At 45.5% G+C, this 14615-nt stretch overlaps 1 protein-coding gene and 1 pseudogene across 8 annotated transcripts in view; one reads left to right on the top strand and one right to left on the bottom strand.

Moving 5' to 3' along the window:
* The window catches only part of sgce (sarcoglycan, epsilon), a 140376-nt gene that overhangs the window by 33868 nt on the left and 91893 nt on the right, over positions 1-14615 (bottom strand). For all 8 annotated transcript variants that reach the window (XM_078422652.1, XM_078422690.1, XM_078422681.1 and 5 more), the window contains one exon: positions 740-812. In XM_078422652.1, the coding sequence (XP_078278778.1) occupies positions 740-812 (73 nt within the window). The remainder of the gene's footprint in view (positions 1-739; positions 813-14615) is intronic.
* Positions 2657-2989, top strand: LOC144606517 (large ribosomal subunit protein eL33 pseudogene; annotated as a pseudogene).

Below are 14615 nucleotides of genomic sequence, written 5' to 3'. Positions count from 1 at the left end.
AACTTTAAACAGAATACAAGTGCAAAAGCATACAAAAACCTAACATCATTTATGGACACATTACACTGATGGATGATCAGATCAAGTCCACACTTGGAATTGGCCGATGTCAGGTCAGCACCGGCGACAACCTTAATCACCTGGTGACAACCTGGCGACAACCTACTTCACCAGGTGACAACCTGACGACAACCTACGACAGCGTTCACGACAGGAGACATCAAGCTACGCTCATTGGCGTCAAACCAACAGTCCCCGAAAAATTTCAAGCCTTCACAAAATCCAGCGACGACCAGAAAAATGCCACGACTCTTTGGAGACTAATCACGACCATGCCCGCGACACCCTGGCGGCAGCCTAGTTGCCTAAAAAATTGCCGAACTGGGACAGGGCCTTAACTGTTTCTTGCGATAGTTGCTGCCTCAGCTACCTCCTCTGGCTTCTCGTTCCATACATCCACCACCCTTTGTGTGAAAAAGTTACCTCTCAGATTCCCATTAAAATCTTTTCCCCTTCACCTTAAACCTTTGTCCTCTGGTCCTCGATTCACCTACTCTGGGTAAGGGTCTTATGTTGGGGAAAGAAATAATGGAGGTTCTGTTAGATTATGTTAACCAAAATCCTTTAGGCAAATATTAGTGCATGCTAGTCTCTATTTTTAAACATTGTTTTGGTTTTATTCCAAAGACATTACTCTCCCGATGCAATCCATAGAAATGCAAGCTGTATTGTTTCTCACCATTTGAAGCCATGATGTTGAGAATCAAAGAATGGCGTGCAGTTTCATATGTTCTTCTGTTATAAGCAGTGATCTGCCAAAAGATCAAAAAGCAAATCACCAAGTGCTTAAAAGTAACGAACAACAATTTAAATATATTTATATTGCAATATGTAAATTCCTATGCCTCCCAGTGTATAATCTCTGCCTTGCACTTGCTACTGTATCATTGGATATTAAATTAACACACTGAAACACTAAAATACTTAGAAGGTAATTAAACAAAAGGACATAAATTTAGGATAGGAGTGAAGAGATTCAAAGGGGTTATCGGAGGGCTTTTCTCACCCAGAGAGTGATGAGTACCTTGAATGCATGGCAGGGAGTGATTGAAGTGGGGTCGTTGATAGCATTCAAGAAGTCTCAAGATGAGCACTTAAATCAATGAGGCAAAGGAGGGTATGGGCCAAGGGTAGGGGATTAGTATGGAAATATGCGCACTTGCCGGCATGTATGTGGTGGGCTGAATGACCTGTATCCATGCTGTATATTTTTGACTCCATGAAAAATATGATTAAGTACACAATGGACATTTGTAAATTGTTTAAATGGGAAAGAAATGAATACATTCATAAGTCAATTTCTACCAGCACTTTCCGTGCTGAAACAAAGGAATAATTCACTCTTATGGCGAGGGAGTATAATACCAGCCATACATCAGTAATTAAACAACTGTAGAAACCCTTCAAATGAAAAACAAGTTGGGTTTTTTTTGCAATTTGATAAGCTCTTGAATACCATTTGTTTTTTGCAAATTGTATAAATGTATCTTTCCAAACAGGTGGTAACCTTTTGAGTGAGTGAAATTATTTTACTGAATGTAAATACCCAAACAGGAATAGACAATAGACAATAGACAATAGACAATAGGTGCAGGAGTAGGCCATTCAGCCCTTCGAGCCAGCACCGCCATTCAATGCGATCATGGCTGATCACTATCAATCAGTACCCCGTTCCTGCCTTCTCCCCATACCCCCTCACTCCGCTATCCTTAAGAGCTCTATCCAGCTCTCTCTTGAAAGCATCCAACGAACTGGCCTCCACTGCCTTCTGAGGCAGAGAATTCCACACCTTCACCACCCTCTGACTGAAAAAGTTCTTCCTCATCTCCGTTCTAAATGGCCTACCCCTTATTCTCAAACTGTGGCCCCTTGTTCTGGACTCCCCCAACATTGGGAACATGTTATCTGCCTCTAATGTGTCCAATCCCCTAATTATCTTATATGTTTCAATAAGATCCCCCCTCATCCTTCTAAATTCCAGTGTATACAAGCCCAATCGCTCCAGCCTTTCAACATACGACAGTCCCGCCATTCCGGGAATTAATCTAGTGAACCTACGCTGCACGCCCTCCATAGCAAGAATATCCTTCCTCAAATTTGGAGACCAAAACTGCACACAGTACTCCAGGTGCGGTCTCACCAGGGCCCGGTACAACTGTAGAAGGACCTCTTTGCTCCTATACTCAACTCCTCTTGATACGAAGGCCAACATTCCATTGGCTTTCTTCACTGCCTGCTGAACCTGCATGCTTCCTTTCATTGACTGATGCACTAGGACACCCAGATCTCGTTGAACTCCCCCTCCTCCTAACTTGACACCATTCAGATAATAATCTGCCTTTCTATTCTTACTTCCAAAGTGAATAACCTCACACTTATCTACATTAAACTGCATCTGCCATGTATCCGCCCACTCACACAACCTGTCCAGGTCACCCTGCAGCCTTATTGCTGTGAATCACGTGAGCACTTTGTTCATTTGGTTGGAAACGTGCCACAAATTTGCTGCTGCATTGCATGTGGAACAATGGTTTGATTAGCTTCTCCCAAAGGAAATTTACAGGGCGGACTGGTCCGGCTGCCTGGCACACTCTCAATGCCTGGAAGATTGTGGTGCAAAGCTGTTTTTACAGGCTCTAAATGTAGCCTTCAAAACCAAAGAGAGCATACAGCTCTACTGAAGATTGAGGGTGTTTATTGCTGTGATGAGACCGACTTTTACCTGGGCAAGAGATGTGCCTATGTCAACAAGGCAAAGAACAACACTGTCATCCTGGTGGTAAACCAAATAAAACCCGTGTCATTTAGGGTAAAGTGACTCGTTCTCATGGTAACAGTGGCATCGTTCGTACCAAGTTCAAAGGTAACCTGCCTGCGAAGGCTATTGGGCATAGGATTCGAGTGATGCTGTACCCATCAAGAGTGTAAAGTAAAGGTATACATAAATTGAAAAAAAATAGTGATTTGGTCTAAAAATAAGGAAAATTGTGGGTAATTCAGTTACACAAGAGAAGAATGGCCAAGAGGACATCAGTTGCAGGACATTGGAGAGTGAGATCAGACTAGTGTTTCTAGGAATGCTCACAATTCCAGATATCATAGGTCAATATTCAAAATGTTTATGAGACAAAATGTGTAGCACATTTAATGCAAATAAATTCACTTTATTAAATGCCAGTTATAGGAAATTATTTCCACATAAACATGAAGAGTAATCAGACTTAAAGCAAATTCTATCACAGCCAGACCGTAACCATCTACAGCGCCACTCTTCTGATGCTCTCTGTCAGCTTAACAGATTCCATTTTGTAGAATAAACTCTTTTTTATCAGAATGTGGACCATGCAGCTGCAAGAGCAACGCTGCATCGCCAAAGGATTAAATAATTATTTTCCTGGCCTCTGAATAGTGTGCTATTCCAAGCAGGGAGAGGGATGACAGGTCATCACGACCTTTGAACCCACACCTAACCCTCTGACGAAAGCATCGACATGTGGCACTGCCTCAAGAAGAGGGCATCTATCAGCAAGCATTCCAGCCATCCAGGCTATGCCCTCTTCACACTGCATGAAGAGGGAGATAAATAAACCTGAAGTCACACACCCAAGTTCAGGAACAGCTACTTTCCTATGATAATCTTGCACAGCTCTAATCCTACCTCAACAAAGAACAGCATTGATTACCTCTTGTACTACCAGACTTTTTTCCTATTTTATTTTACACAAATGCCTTGATTTTTTTTTGCACAGTCTTTTTTCTTTTTACTGTCTTGCAGAATTGTGTGTGTAATTCATGTCATGTATGCATGATTAAAGATAGTCCGAGGGTCTCCAATGAGGAAGAAAGTAGCTCAAGACTGCTCTCTAGTTGTTAAGATGGTTCAGTTGCCTGATAACAGCTGGGATGAAACTGTCTCTGAATCTGGAGATGTGCATTTTTACACTCCTGTACATTTGGCCTGATGGGGGAGGGAAGAAGAGTGAGCAACCGGGGTGAGACTCATCCTTGATTGTGCTGGTGGCCTTGTCGAGGAAGCGTGAAGTGTAAAAGGAGTCAATGGAAGGGAGGTTGGTTTGTGTGATGGACTGGGCTGCGTCCACAATTCTCTGTAATTTCTTGAGGTCTTGAATGGAGCTGTTCCCAAACCATGCTGTACTACATCCTGATAAAATGTTTTCTCCAGTGAATCTGTGGATGGTGAGAGTTGATAGGGTTCCTAAGCTTTCTAAGGTTGGTGAGCTTTCTTGGCCATTGCTTCAATATAGGTGCAGTTAGCAAAGGAAAAAGATAAAGGAAAAGCTTATGTCAGATATCAATTCAGCGGTAACCATGTACGAGTATAGAAAGTGGGGTAGTGTATATGAAAGGAAATTGACTGATGTTAAGCTAACTGACCTGTAATTTGATTTACTCCTTCCAGTCTTTTTAAGCAACGGCACAGTCTTAGTATTCCTCCAGTTCTCTGGCCCCATTCCTCAACTTACATTCTGGTCAGAGTTCTGCAATTTCTTTCCATTTAAAACAGTTTGAGATATATTCAGCCTGGTATTTGATCCATTCTCAAAGATAAATCTCTTAATACTATTTAGTTTACTATGTTTATTCCATTTAATGCACACAGATTCAGGGACAGTTTCTTCCCAGCTGTTATCAGGTAACTGACTCATCCGACCACAACCAGAGAGCAGTGCCGAATTACTATCTACCTCTTTGGTGACCCTCGGACTATCCTTGATTGGCCTTTGCTGGCTTTACCTTGCACTGAACGTTATTCCCTTATCATGTATTTATACACTGTAAATGGCTCGATTGTAATCAAGTATTGTCTTTTTGCTGACTGGATAGAACGCAACAAATGCTTTTCACTGTACCTCAATAAATGTGACAATAAGCTAAACTGAACTGAATAAATAAATAAATTAAATAATAAAAACAAAGAGGATATGAAAAAATATTGGCAATTTAACAATTCAGATTTATTTCAGAAACAGCATGATGATAGTAATGAGTAGGGCCTATCATGGACCAAAAAGATAGCAAGAGTGGAATAGGACCAAGGGTGAGATTCGCAATGAATATTTGGCAAATATCTTCATAAAACTGAAAGATGGTGTCAATGCTGTGGTTCAACTAAAACATGTAAAATATTAGATTAAATAAACATTTTTAAAGACAAAGAATTAAGGAATTTAATTTTGAAAGTAGATCAACTGCTGTTGAATATATCCCACCCAAACTGTGAAAAAGGAAAGAAATTGAAGAACCCCATGCATAATACAGGTTCTCTAGCTGCAGAGTGGGACCAGAGAACGGGTGGAATACTCACACTGTACTATTGCTTAAATGGATAGAAGAGCAAATTACAGGCCAGTTAGCTTAACATCAATTTATTCACAAAATGCTGGAGTAACTCAGCAGGTCAGGCAGCATCTCAGGAGAGAAGGAATGGGTGACGTTTCGGGTCGAGACCCTTCTTCAGACTGATGTCAGGGGGCGGGACAAAGGAAGGATATAGGTGGAGACAGGAAGATAGAGGGAGATCTGGGAAGGAGGAGGGGAAGGGAGGGACAGAGGAGCTATCTAAAGTTGGAGAAGTCGATGTTCATACCACCGGGCTGCAAACTGCCCAGGCGAAATATGAGGTGCTGTTCCTCCAATTTCCGGTGGGCCTCATTATGGCACTGGAGGAGGCCCATGACAGAAAGGTCAGACTGGGAATGGGAGGGGGAGTTGAAGTGCTCGGCCACCGGGAGATCAGTTTGGTTAATGCGGACCGAGCGCAGGTGTTCAGCGAAGCGATCGCCGAGCCTGCGCTTGGTTTCGCCGATGTAAATATGTTGACATCTAGAGCAGCGGATGCAATAGATGAGGTTGGAGGAGGTGCAGGTGAACCTTTGTCTCACCTGGAAAGACTGTTTGGGTCCTTGGATGGAGTTGAGGGGGGAGGTAAAGGGACAGGTGTTGCATCTCGTGCGGTTGCAGGGGAAAGTGCCCGGGGTTGGGGTGGTTTTTGTAGGAAGGGACGAGTGGACCAGGGAGTTACGGAGGGAATGGTCTCTGTGGAATGCAGAGGGGAGGGGATGGGAAGATATGGCCAGTGGTGGGGTCCCGTTGTAGGTGACGGAAATGTTGGTGGATGATATGTTGGATCCGCTGGCTGGTGGGGTGGAAGGTGACAACGAGGGGGATTCTGTCCTTGTTGCGAGTGGGGGGAGGGGGAGCAAGAGCGGAGCTGCGGGATGTAGAAGAGACCCTAGTGAGAGCCTCGTCTATAATGGAGGAGGGGAAGCCCCGTTTTCTGAAGAACGAGGACATCTCGGAAGCCCTAGTGTGAAACACCTCAACCCGGGCGCAGATGCGGCGTAGACGGAGGAATTGGGAGTAGGGGATAGACTTTTTGCAGGGGACCGGGTGGGAAGAAGTGTAGTCCAGATAGCTGTGCGAGTCAGTGGGTTTATAGTAAATGCCCGTCACTAGTCTGTCTCCTGTGATGGAGATGGTGAGGTCCAGAAACGGGAGGGAGATGTCGGAGATAGTCCAGGTATATTTAAGGGCAGGATGGAAATTGGAGGTGAAGTGTATGAAGTCAGTGAGTTCTGCATGGGTGCAAGAGGTAGCACCAATGCAGTCGTCAATGTAGCGGAGGTAGTGTTCAGGGATGGGGCCAGTGTACGTCTGGAACAGGGATTGTTCGACGTACCTGACAAAGAGGCAGGCGTAGCTAGGGCCCATGCGAGTGCCCATAGCTATGCCTCTGGTTTGGAGGAAGTGGGAGGAGTCAAAGGAGAAGTTGTTGAGGGTAAGAACCAGCTCTGGAGAGTGTTGGTCGATGGGGATTGGCTGGTTCTACGGTCGAGGAAGACACGGAGGGCTTCGAGACCATCCTTGTGGGGGATGGAAGTGTAGAGTGACTGGACATCCATGGTGAAGATGAGGGAGTGGGGGCCTGGGAACCGGAAGTTATCAAGGAGATGGAGAGCGTGTGAGGTGTCTTGGACGTAGGTGGGGAGGGATTTAACCAGGGGGGATAGGATGGAGTCGAGGTAGGTGGAGATAAGTTCGGTGGGGCATGAGCAGGCAGAGACAATGGGTCTGCCGGGACAGTTATGTTTGTGGATTTTGGGTAGGAGGTAGAATCGGGCCGTGCGGGGCTGGGGAACTATGAGATTGGAGGCACTGGGGGGTAGATCGCCGGAGATGATGAGGTCCGTGATGGTGCTGCTGATAAAGGTCTGGTGTTTATCGGTGGGGTCATGGTCCAGGGATAGGTAGGAAGAGGTGTCTGATAGTTGTCGTCTGGCCTCGGTCCGGTAGAGGTCAGCACGCCAGACTACCACAGCCCCTCCGTTGTCAGCGGGTTTAATGATTAAGTCCGGGTTGTTGCGGAGTGAGTGGAGGGCTGCACGTTCAGGAGGGGAGAGGTTGGAGTTCGTTAGGGGAGTGGAGAATTTGAGGCGGTTGATGTCACGCCGGCAGTTGGAGATAAAAAGTTCTAGTGAGGGTAGTTGGCCAAACGGGGGGGGTCCAAGAGGAGAGGGTCCATTGGAGACGGGAGAAGGGGTCATCAGTGGGGGGTGGGGACTCCTTCCCATGGAAAAAGGCTCGGAGGCGGAGGAAGAAGAGCTCCACGTCATGGCGGACGCGGAACTCGTTGATGTGGGGGCGGAGGGGAACAAAGGTAAGGCCTCTGCTGAGGACAGACCGTTCGGTGTCTGAAAGGGGGCGGTCAGGGGGGATGGTAAACACCCGGCAATGGTGAGGGTTGGGGTCGGATGGAGGCAGGGGGGCAGGTGGAGGGGGAGGGGATGTATGGTGGGGGGGGTGGTGGGTTAGCAGGGCAGAGGGGGGCATGAGGACCAATGTGGGAGTACTTGGGGTCGCCTGGCTGGAGGGGGAAGGGGGAGACCCAGTGGAACCCTTGCTGCAGTTACCTGTAGTAGGGGGTGGGCAGTAGGTGGGGGCTACAGGGACTGCCTGGTGGGGGCTGTGGGCCCAGCGCGGTGCTTAACATCAATGGTGGGTAAAACCACTGGAATCCATTCTAACAGACAGTGTAGAATTTAGGTTTATAAAGGACAACATTAATCAGGAACTGTCTGCATGGATTTGTCAAGTAAAGGCGATGTCAACTCAATTGTTTGAAGGTGTAACTAAGTGAGCTAATTAGGGAGTGCATTTGATATGGTCTACATACATTTTAGCACAACTTTTGACAGGATCCCACATGGCAGGCTGGTTAAAAAATAAGTTTGTGGGATCTAAGGGAGAGTTATAAACGACTTTAAAAATTAGCTTGGATTAAAGGATAATTTTGGAGAGTATTTTTTGACTGAACGGTTGTTATCACTGTGGTTCTTCAGGATTCAGTGCTTGGTTGTTTCTTTTTTTGTGACCTATACGATCGATTTAGATTTAGATACAGGGTACAGGATACTCGATGAAGAATTTTGCAGATGATAACAAAAACTGGCCATATGGTTAACACTGAAGAGGAAAACTTTAGACTGCAGGAAAATCTAGATATGTAATATGTAATCTATGCATATCATATCATATATATACAGCCGGAAACAGGCCTTTTCGGCCCTCCAAGTCCGTGCCGCCCAGCGATCCCCGTACATTAACACTATCCTACACCCACTAGGGACAATTTTTACATTTACCCAGCCAATTAACCTACATACCTGTACGTCTTTGGAGTGTGGGAGGAAACCGAAGATCTCGGAGAAAACCCACGCAGGTCACGGGGAGAACGTACAAACTCCTTACAGTGCAGCACCCGTAGTCAGGATCGAACCTGAGTCTCCAGCACTGCATTCGCTGTAAAGCAGCAACTCTACCGCTGCGCTACCGTGCAAAGTCTTTTGCAAATCATACATCAGGACACCCAGATCTTGGTCCATGATAGGCCCTACACTTTACTATTCTCTTGCTGTTTATATTCCTGAAACAAATCTGAAACATATCAGAGCTCTGCAATCCTTCATCATTTAGATAACATACTTCTTTATTTTTCATGCCAAAATGAGCAGTTTTACATTTTTCCACATTATACTTTACTTCAGATATCTTTGTTTGCCCATTCACATGTCTATACCCCTTTGTAGTCTCCTTACATTCTCTTCACAACTTACTTTCTTACCTTTCTTTGCATCTACAGCAACTTTAACAACCACTCTCTCTACCATATCAGTTATATAAAATGTTGAGATTTTCCTTTATCATTCTTTTGGTTGTCTAAGAGCAAGGCAGTTACATTAGAACTGTATGTAACACCAGATGGGCCACAATTTCAGTACTGCACACAGTTCTGGTCACCACATTATAGGAAAGATATTGCAAAGGAGAGTGTAGAAGTAATTTACAAAATTGTTGATGGAACTGAAAACCTGTAACTATAATAGAAGCAGAAACCCCCATCACATTTAAACAATTACTGAAACCTGGTTGAGGGAGGGGAAGGACTGGCAGTTCAATGTTCCGGGGTACAGGAGCTTCAGGAGAAACAGGGGCGAGAGAAAACGAGGAGGGGGGTTGTATTATTGGTTAAGGAGGATGTCATGGCAGTAGTCACAGGTGACATCACGGACGGTTCGTCTAGTGAGGCTACGTATATGGGTGGAGCTTTGGAACAAGAAAGGAATGATCACCTTGTTGGAGGTGTACTACAGACCCCCGAATAGTCAATGGGAATTAGAAGAACAAATATGCCAGGAGACTGCAGACAGCTGCAGGTCAAATAAGGTTGTTGGAGTAGGGGATGTTAACTTTCCCAATATTGACTGGGAAATAATCACCGTGTGAAGGGTTTAAATGGGGTGCAATTCCTCAAAAGTGTTCAGGAGAGTTTTCTCAAGCGGTATGTAGAGGCCCCCACACGAGAGAGGGCAACACTGGATCTAGTTTTGGGAAATTGGGAAGGGCAAGTTAATGGTGTTTGTGGAGGGACCTTTTGGGACCAGTAACCACAGTTTGATTAGCTTGAAGATACTTATGGATAGGGACTGAGAGGGTCCACATGTTAAAATGCTCAACTGGGGTAAGGCCAACTTTGAAGGTATGAGAGAAGGTCTCGCTCAAGTTGACTGGAGCAGGTTATTTGAGGGAAAGGAACATCAGCTAAGTGGGATGTTTTTAAAAGTGTGCTGACAAAAGCTCAGGATATGTATATCCCTGTTAGAGTGAAGGGCATGGCAGGCAAAAGTAAGGAAGCTTGGCTGACGAGGGAAATTGAGGCATAGGTCAAAAGAGAGTAACTAGAGAGAGAGTGGGATCTCTCAGGAATCAAAGCGGTCACCTCGGTGTGGAACCACAGGAAATGGGCAAGGCCCTCAATGAGTATTTCTCCTCTGAATTTACCAAGGAGAAAGACAGTAGGATGGAGGAACTTGGGGCAGTCAATGGAAGTGTCTTGAGAGCAGTCAGTGTTACCTTTGAAGAAGTACTGAAGGTACTATTGTGTATGAAGATAAACAAATCTCCGGGGCCTGATCAGATATATCCAAGGACATTGTGGTAAACCAGAGAGTAAAATTGCGTGAGCCCTGGTTGAAATTTACAAGTTGTTCTTAAATACAGGAGAGGTGCCGGAAGACTGGAGGGTGGCAAATGTTGTGCCTCTATTCAAGAAGGACTGCATGGAAAATGCTGGGAACTATAGGTCAGTGAGCTTAACATTTGTAGTTGGAAAGTTACTAGAGAGTATTCTGAAGGATAGGGGTATACAGGCATTAGGATGGGCAAGGACTGATTAGGGATAGTCAGCATGGTTTGGTACTTGGGAGGTCGTGTCTCACAAATCTCAATTAGTTTTTTGAAGACGTGACCAAAAAGGTCGATGAGGGCAGAGCTCTAGATGTTGTATACATGGATTTTAGTAAGGCATTCGACAATGTTCCGCATGGTAGGCTGCTCTGGAAGGTTAAATTGCATGGGATCCAAGGAAAACTAAATGGATAGCAAATTGGCTTCATGGAAGGAAGCAGAGGGTGATAGTGGTAGGTTGCTTCTCGGACTGGTGGCCTGTGACCAGTGGTGTGCCTCAGGGTTCGGTGCTGGGCCCGTTACTGTTTGTCATCTACATCAATGATTTGAATGAGAACATATAGGGCATGATTAGCAAGTTTGCTGATGATACAAAAGTGGGTGGATTTGAAGATAGTGAAGATGGTTGTTGAAAGATTGCAGCAGGATCTTGAATGATTGGCCAGGTGGGCTGAGGAATGGTTGATGGAATTTAATGCAGAGAAATGTGAAGTGTTGCATTTTGGGATGTTTAACAAGAGCAAGACCTACACAATGAATGGTAGGCCTCTGAGGAGTCTTGTAGAGCAGATGGATCTAGGAGTGCGGGTGCATGCAGGAACCATGCAGGTGCATGCAGGAACCATACAGGTGCATGGTTCCTTGAAGGTCGAGTCGCAGGTAGATAAGGCGGTCAAAAGGGCTTTTGACACATTGGCCTTCCTCAGAGAGTATAGAGTTTAGAAGTTGGGAGGTCATGTTACAGTTGTATAAGACGTTGGTGAGACCGCATTGAGAGTATTGTGTTGAGTTCTGGGCACCTTGTTATGGTAAAGATATTGTCAAGCTTGAAAGGGTTCAGAGAAGATTTAAGAGGATGTTGCCAGGACTTGGGGATCTGAGCTACAGGAAGAGATTGAGTGGGCTGGGTCTTTATTCCATGGAATGCTGAAGGGTATTGGGTGATCTTGTAGAGGTGTATAAAATCATGAGAGGAATAGATTGGGTAGAAGCACACAATCTCTTGCCAGAGTCGGGGAATCGAGGACCAGAGGACATAGGTTCAAAGTGAAGGAGAAAAGATTTAATAGGAATCCCAATGTTTAAGAAACAGTTAGACAGGTACATGGATAGGACAGGTTTGGAGGGATATGGACCAAGCACTGGCAGGTGGGACTAGTGTAGCTGGGACATTTCGGCTGGTGTGGGCAATTAGTTCCGAAGTGCCTGTTTCCACACTGTATGACTCTAATACTTGGATATGTATTTGGGGAACTACGACATGGAAGCTATGGACCTGATGCTAGATGATGTAATTTGGTTAGGAAGCACTTTATCAACCAGAACTAGTTTAACGACCAAAAGTCACTTCTTTTGCAACAAATATCCTGATTCTTTTATGGTCTATCTCCATCCTTTATTTGGGGCAATCAGTAATTCTACACTATTTCTGCAAAACAAATGCATGAATGGTATCCACTCTCCTTTGTTTTTCTCAATCTTGATCAATATATTCTCCCAAACTAGTTTACATTAAACTCTAGTTATTTCATAAAAATATAGTCAATATGCTTATATGATGGCTGAATACTGCTTTGATGTGGAAGGTGATCATCTCACCTCTTACCAAAGGTATTTATTCACAAAATGCTGGAGTAACTCAGCAGGTCAGGCAGCATCTCAGGAGAGAAGGAATGGGCGACGTTTCGACCCGAAACATGCTGCCTAACCTGCTGAGTTACTCCAGCATTTTGTGAATAAATACCTTCGATTTGTACCAGCATCTGCAGTTATTTTCTTATCTCACCTATTACACACAGTTGTTTTGACCCTTTTTAGACTGATTATAATGCAGCCAAATGGAACTGGCAGAACCAAACTGAGTATCACTAGGATATATAATTGAATGGATGTTGTACTTTAACCTTCTTCTTGATCACATCTAATCTGGAGATCATTAATTATCAGATTTTCCATCCTCTATTTTTATAAATTATGCTTCTGACTCTTTCTCCACCTTTCAGGACTTCTTTACTTTCATTCCCATGAATTCACTTTCCAGTTACATTTATTAGAAGTCCACCAAGTCATGTAACTGGGTTATACTTTCCTCCTATCCAACTTATTCTTTAACCAGACCCAGCAAAACAAACCAACCATTCAATTCTAAATGCATTGCAAAAGCAAAGAATTTATTTGGAATTGCTTTTGCTTCCATTCCTTCACTTGAGAAAGAGTGGAAATTCTGTTCTGTGTGACAAGGTGTGTGGAAGCATCTCACAAATAGATCGGGGTGGCATGGTGATGCAGCTAAAAGAACTGCTACCTCACAGCACCAGCAACCCAAGTATATTCCTACCATCCTGTGAGTATTTTTTATGTTCTACTTGTGATTGAACGTGTTTCCTCTGCCTGACCTGGTTTTCTCGCATGAGCCAGACTCACCACTTGGTAGATTAACTGGTCAATTTAATATTGTCACCTTTATAGGTGGATGCAGAATTGATGGGAATGTGAAAAGCATAAGTAACAGGGATGAATGGGATGGTATGGGAATATTCTGAGCCAGCAGAGACTTGATGGGACAAATGACCGCTTTCTATGCCATTAGGGAATATAGAACATAAGATAGTTTTATATATCCCTTGTGGCGGCTCCCGAGGGTCGGGCCATACCACTCACGACCCCTCGGCACGGGAATGGGTCGAGCCAAGGAGGCGGACTTCGGCCGGGAGTATAAAGGTCAAGGACCGCATGACTCTCATTCCCTTTTGGAGTTCCAGAGATACAGTAAACACGCTTTCGTTAACCTTGCCTACTTGTCGTTATTTTGGCCTACTTGGCCCACTACATTGGTGACCCCGAACGGTCCATTATAGAAAAATGGACAAGACATGGGGCTCAGCCTTCGCCTCGCTGTCCGAGGGCGCTACACCGGCTATCGAGGCAATTTCTGTAGCCCTCCCTACCTTTTGGACCCACCGACCCCACGTCTGGTTCCAGCAAGCTGAGGTATATTTCCAGCTCAAATCCATCCGGTCGGATGATACACGGTTTTTCTACCTGGTTGGAGCCCTGGACCAGGACACGGTCCAGCGGGTAACCGAGTTCCTCGCCGACCTACCGACCCAAGGTAAATACAAGGTGCTGAAGCACGGTGAGACAACTTTTGTGTTGGACATGGGGGGCCGACCGGAGGCGGTGTCAATTAATCGCCTCAAGCCAGCGCACTTGGACATTGACCAGCCGGTGCGGGTTGCACAGCCTCGGCCGCGCGGGCGCCCCCCTTTACAAGTGCCTCCAACACCGCACCCGCCGATCCCCTCATCTCGACCGGTATTTGTACCCCCTTCTCCGCCCCCGTTTGTCCCTCCAGCAGTGCCCCCGCCAGCCCCCCCGGTTGTCCCTTCAGCTGAGCCCCCGCCAGACCCCCCGCCGGACGGGTACCGTACACGGTTCGGTCGACTAGTGCGACCACCGGTGCGCTTCGTGCCTCTGGTTCTGGGGGGGGGTCCTGTGGCGGCTCCCGAGGGTCGGGCCATACCACTCACGACCCCTCGGCACGGGAATGGGTCGAGCCAAGGAGGCGGACTTCGGCCGGGAGTATAAAGGTCAAGGACCGCATGACTCTCATTCCCTTTTGGAGTTCCAGAGATACAGTAAACACGCTTTCGTTAACCTTGCCTACTTGTCGTTATTTTGGCCTACTTGGCCCACTACACCCTTATATTAAAAAATAGCTGCATCAGTTATGTTTTAGTGGATCAAAATATTTATAGACTGTGTATTTATAGAATTAATCGACTGAATTT

Source organism: Rhinoraja longicauda, chromosome 2, assembly GCF_053455715.1.
Source record: "Rhinoraja longicauda isolate Sanriku21f chromosome 2, sRhiLon1.1, whole genome shotgun sequence".
Lineage (NCBI taxonomy): Eukaryota > Metazoa > Chordata > Chondrichthyes > Rajiformes > Arhynchobatidae > Rhinoraja > Rhinoraja longicauda.
The sequence above is the reverse complement of the archived record's forward strand: the minus strand, read 5'-3'. Positions and strand labels throughout refer to the sequence as shown.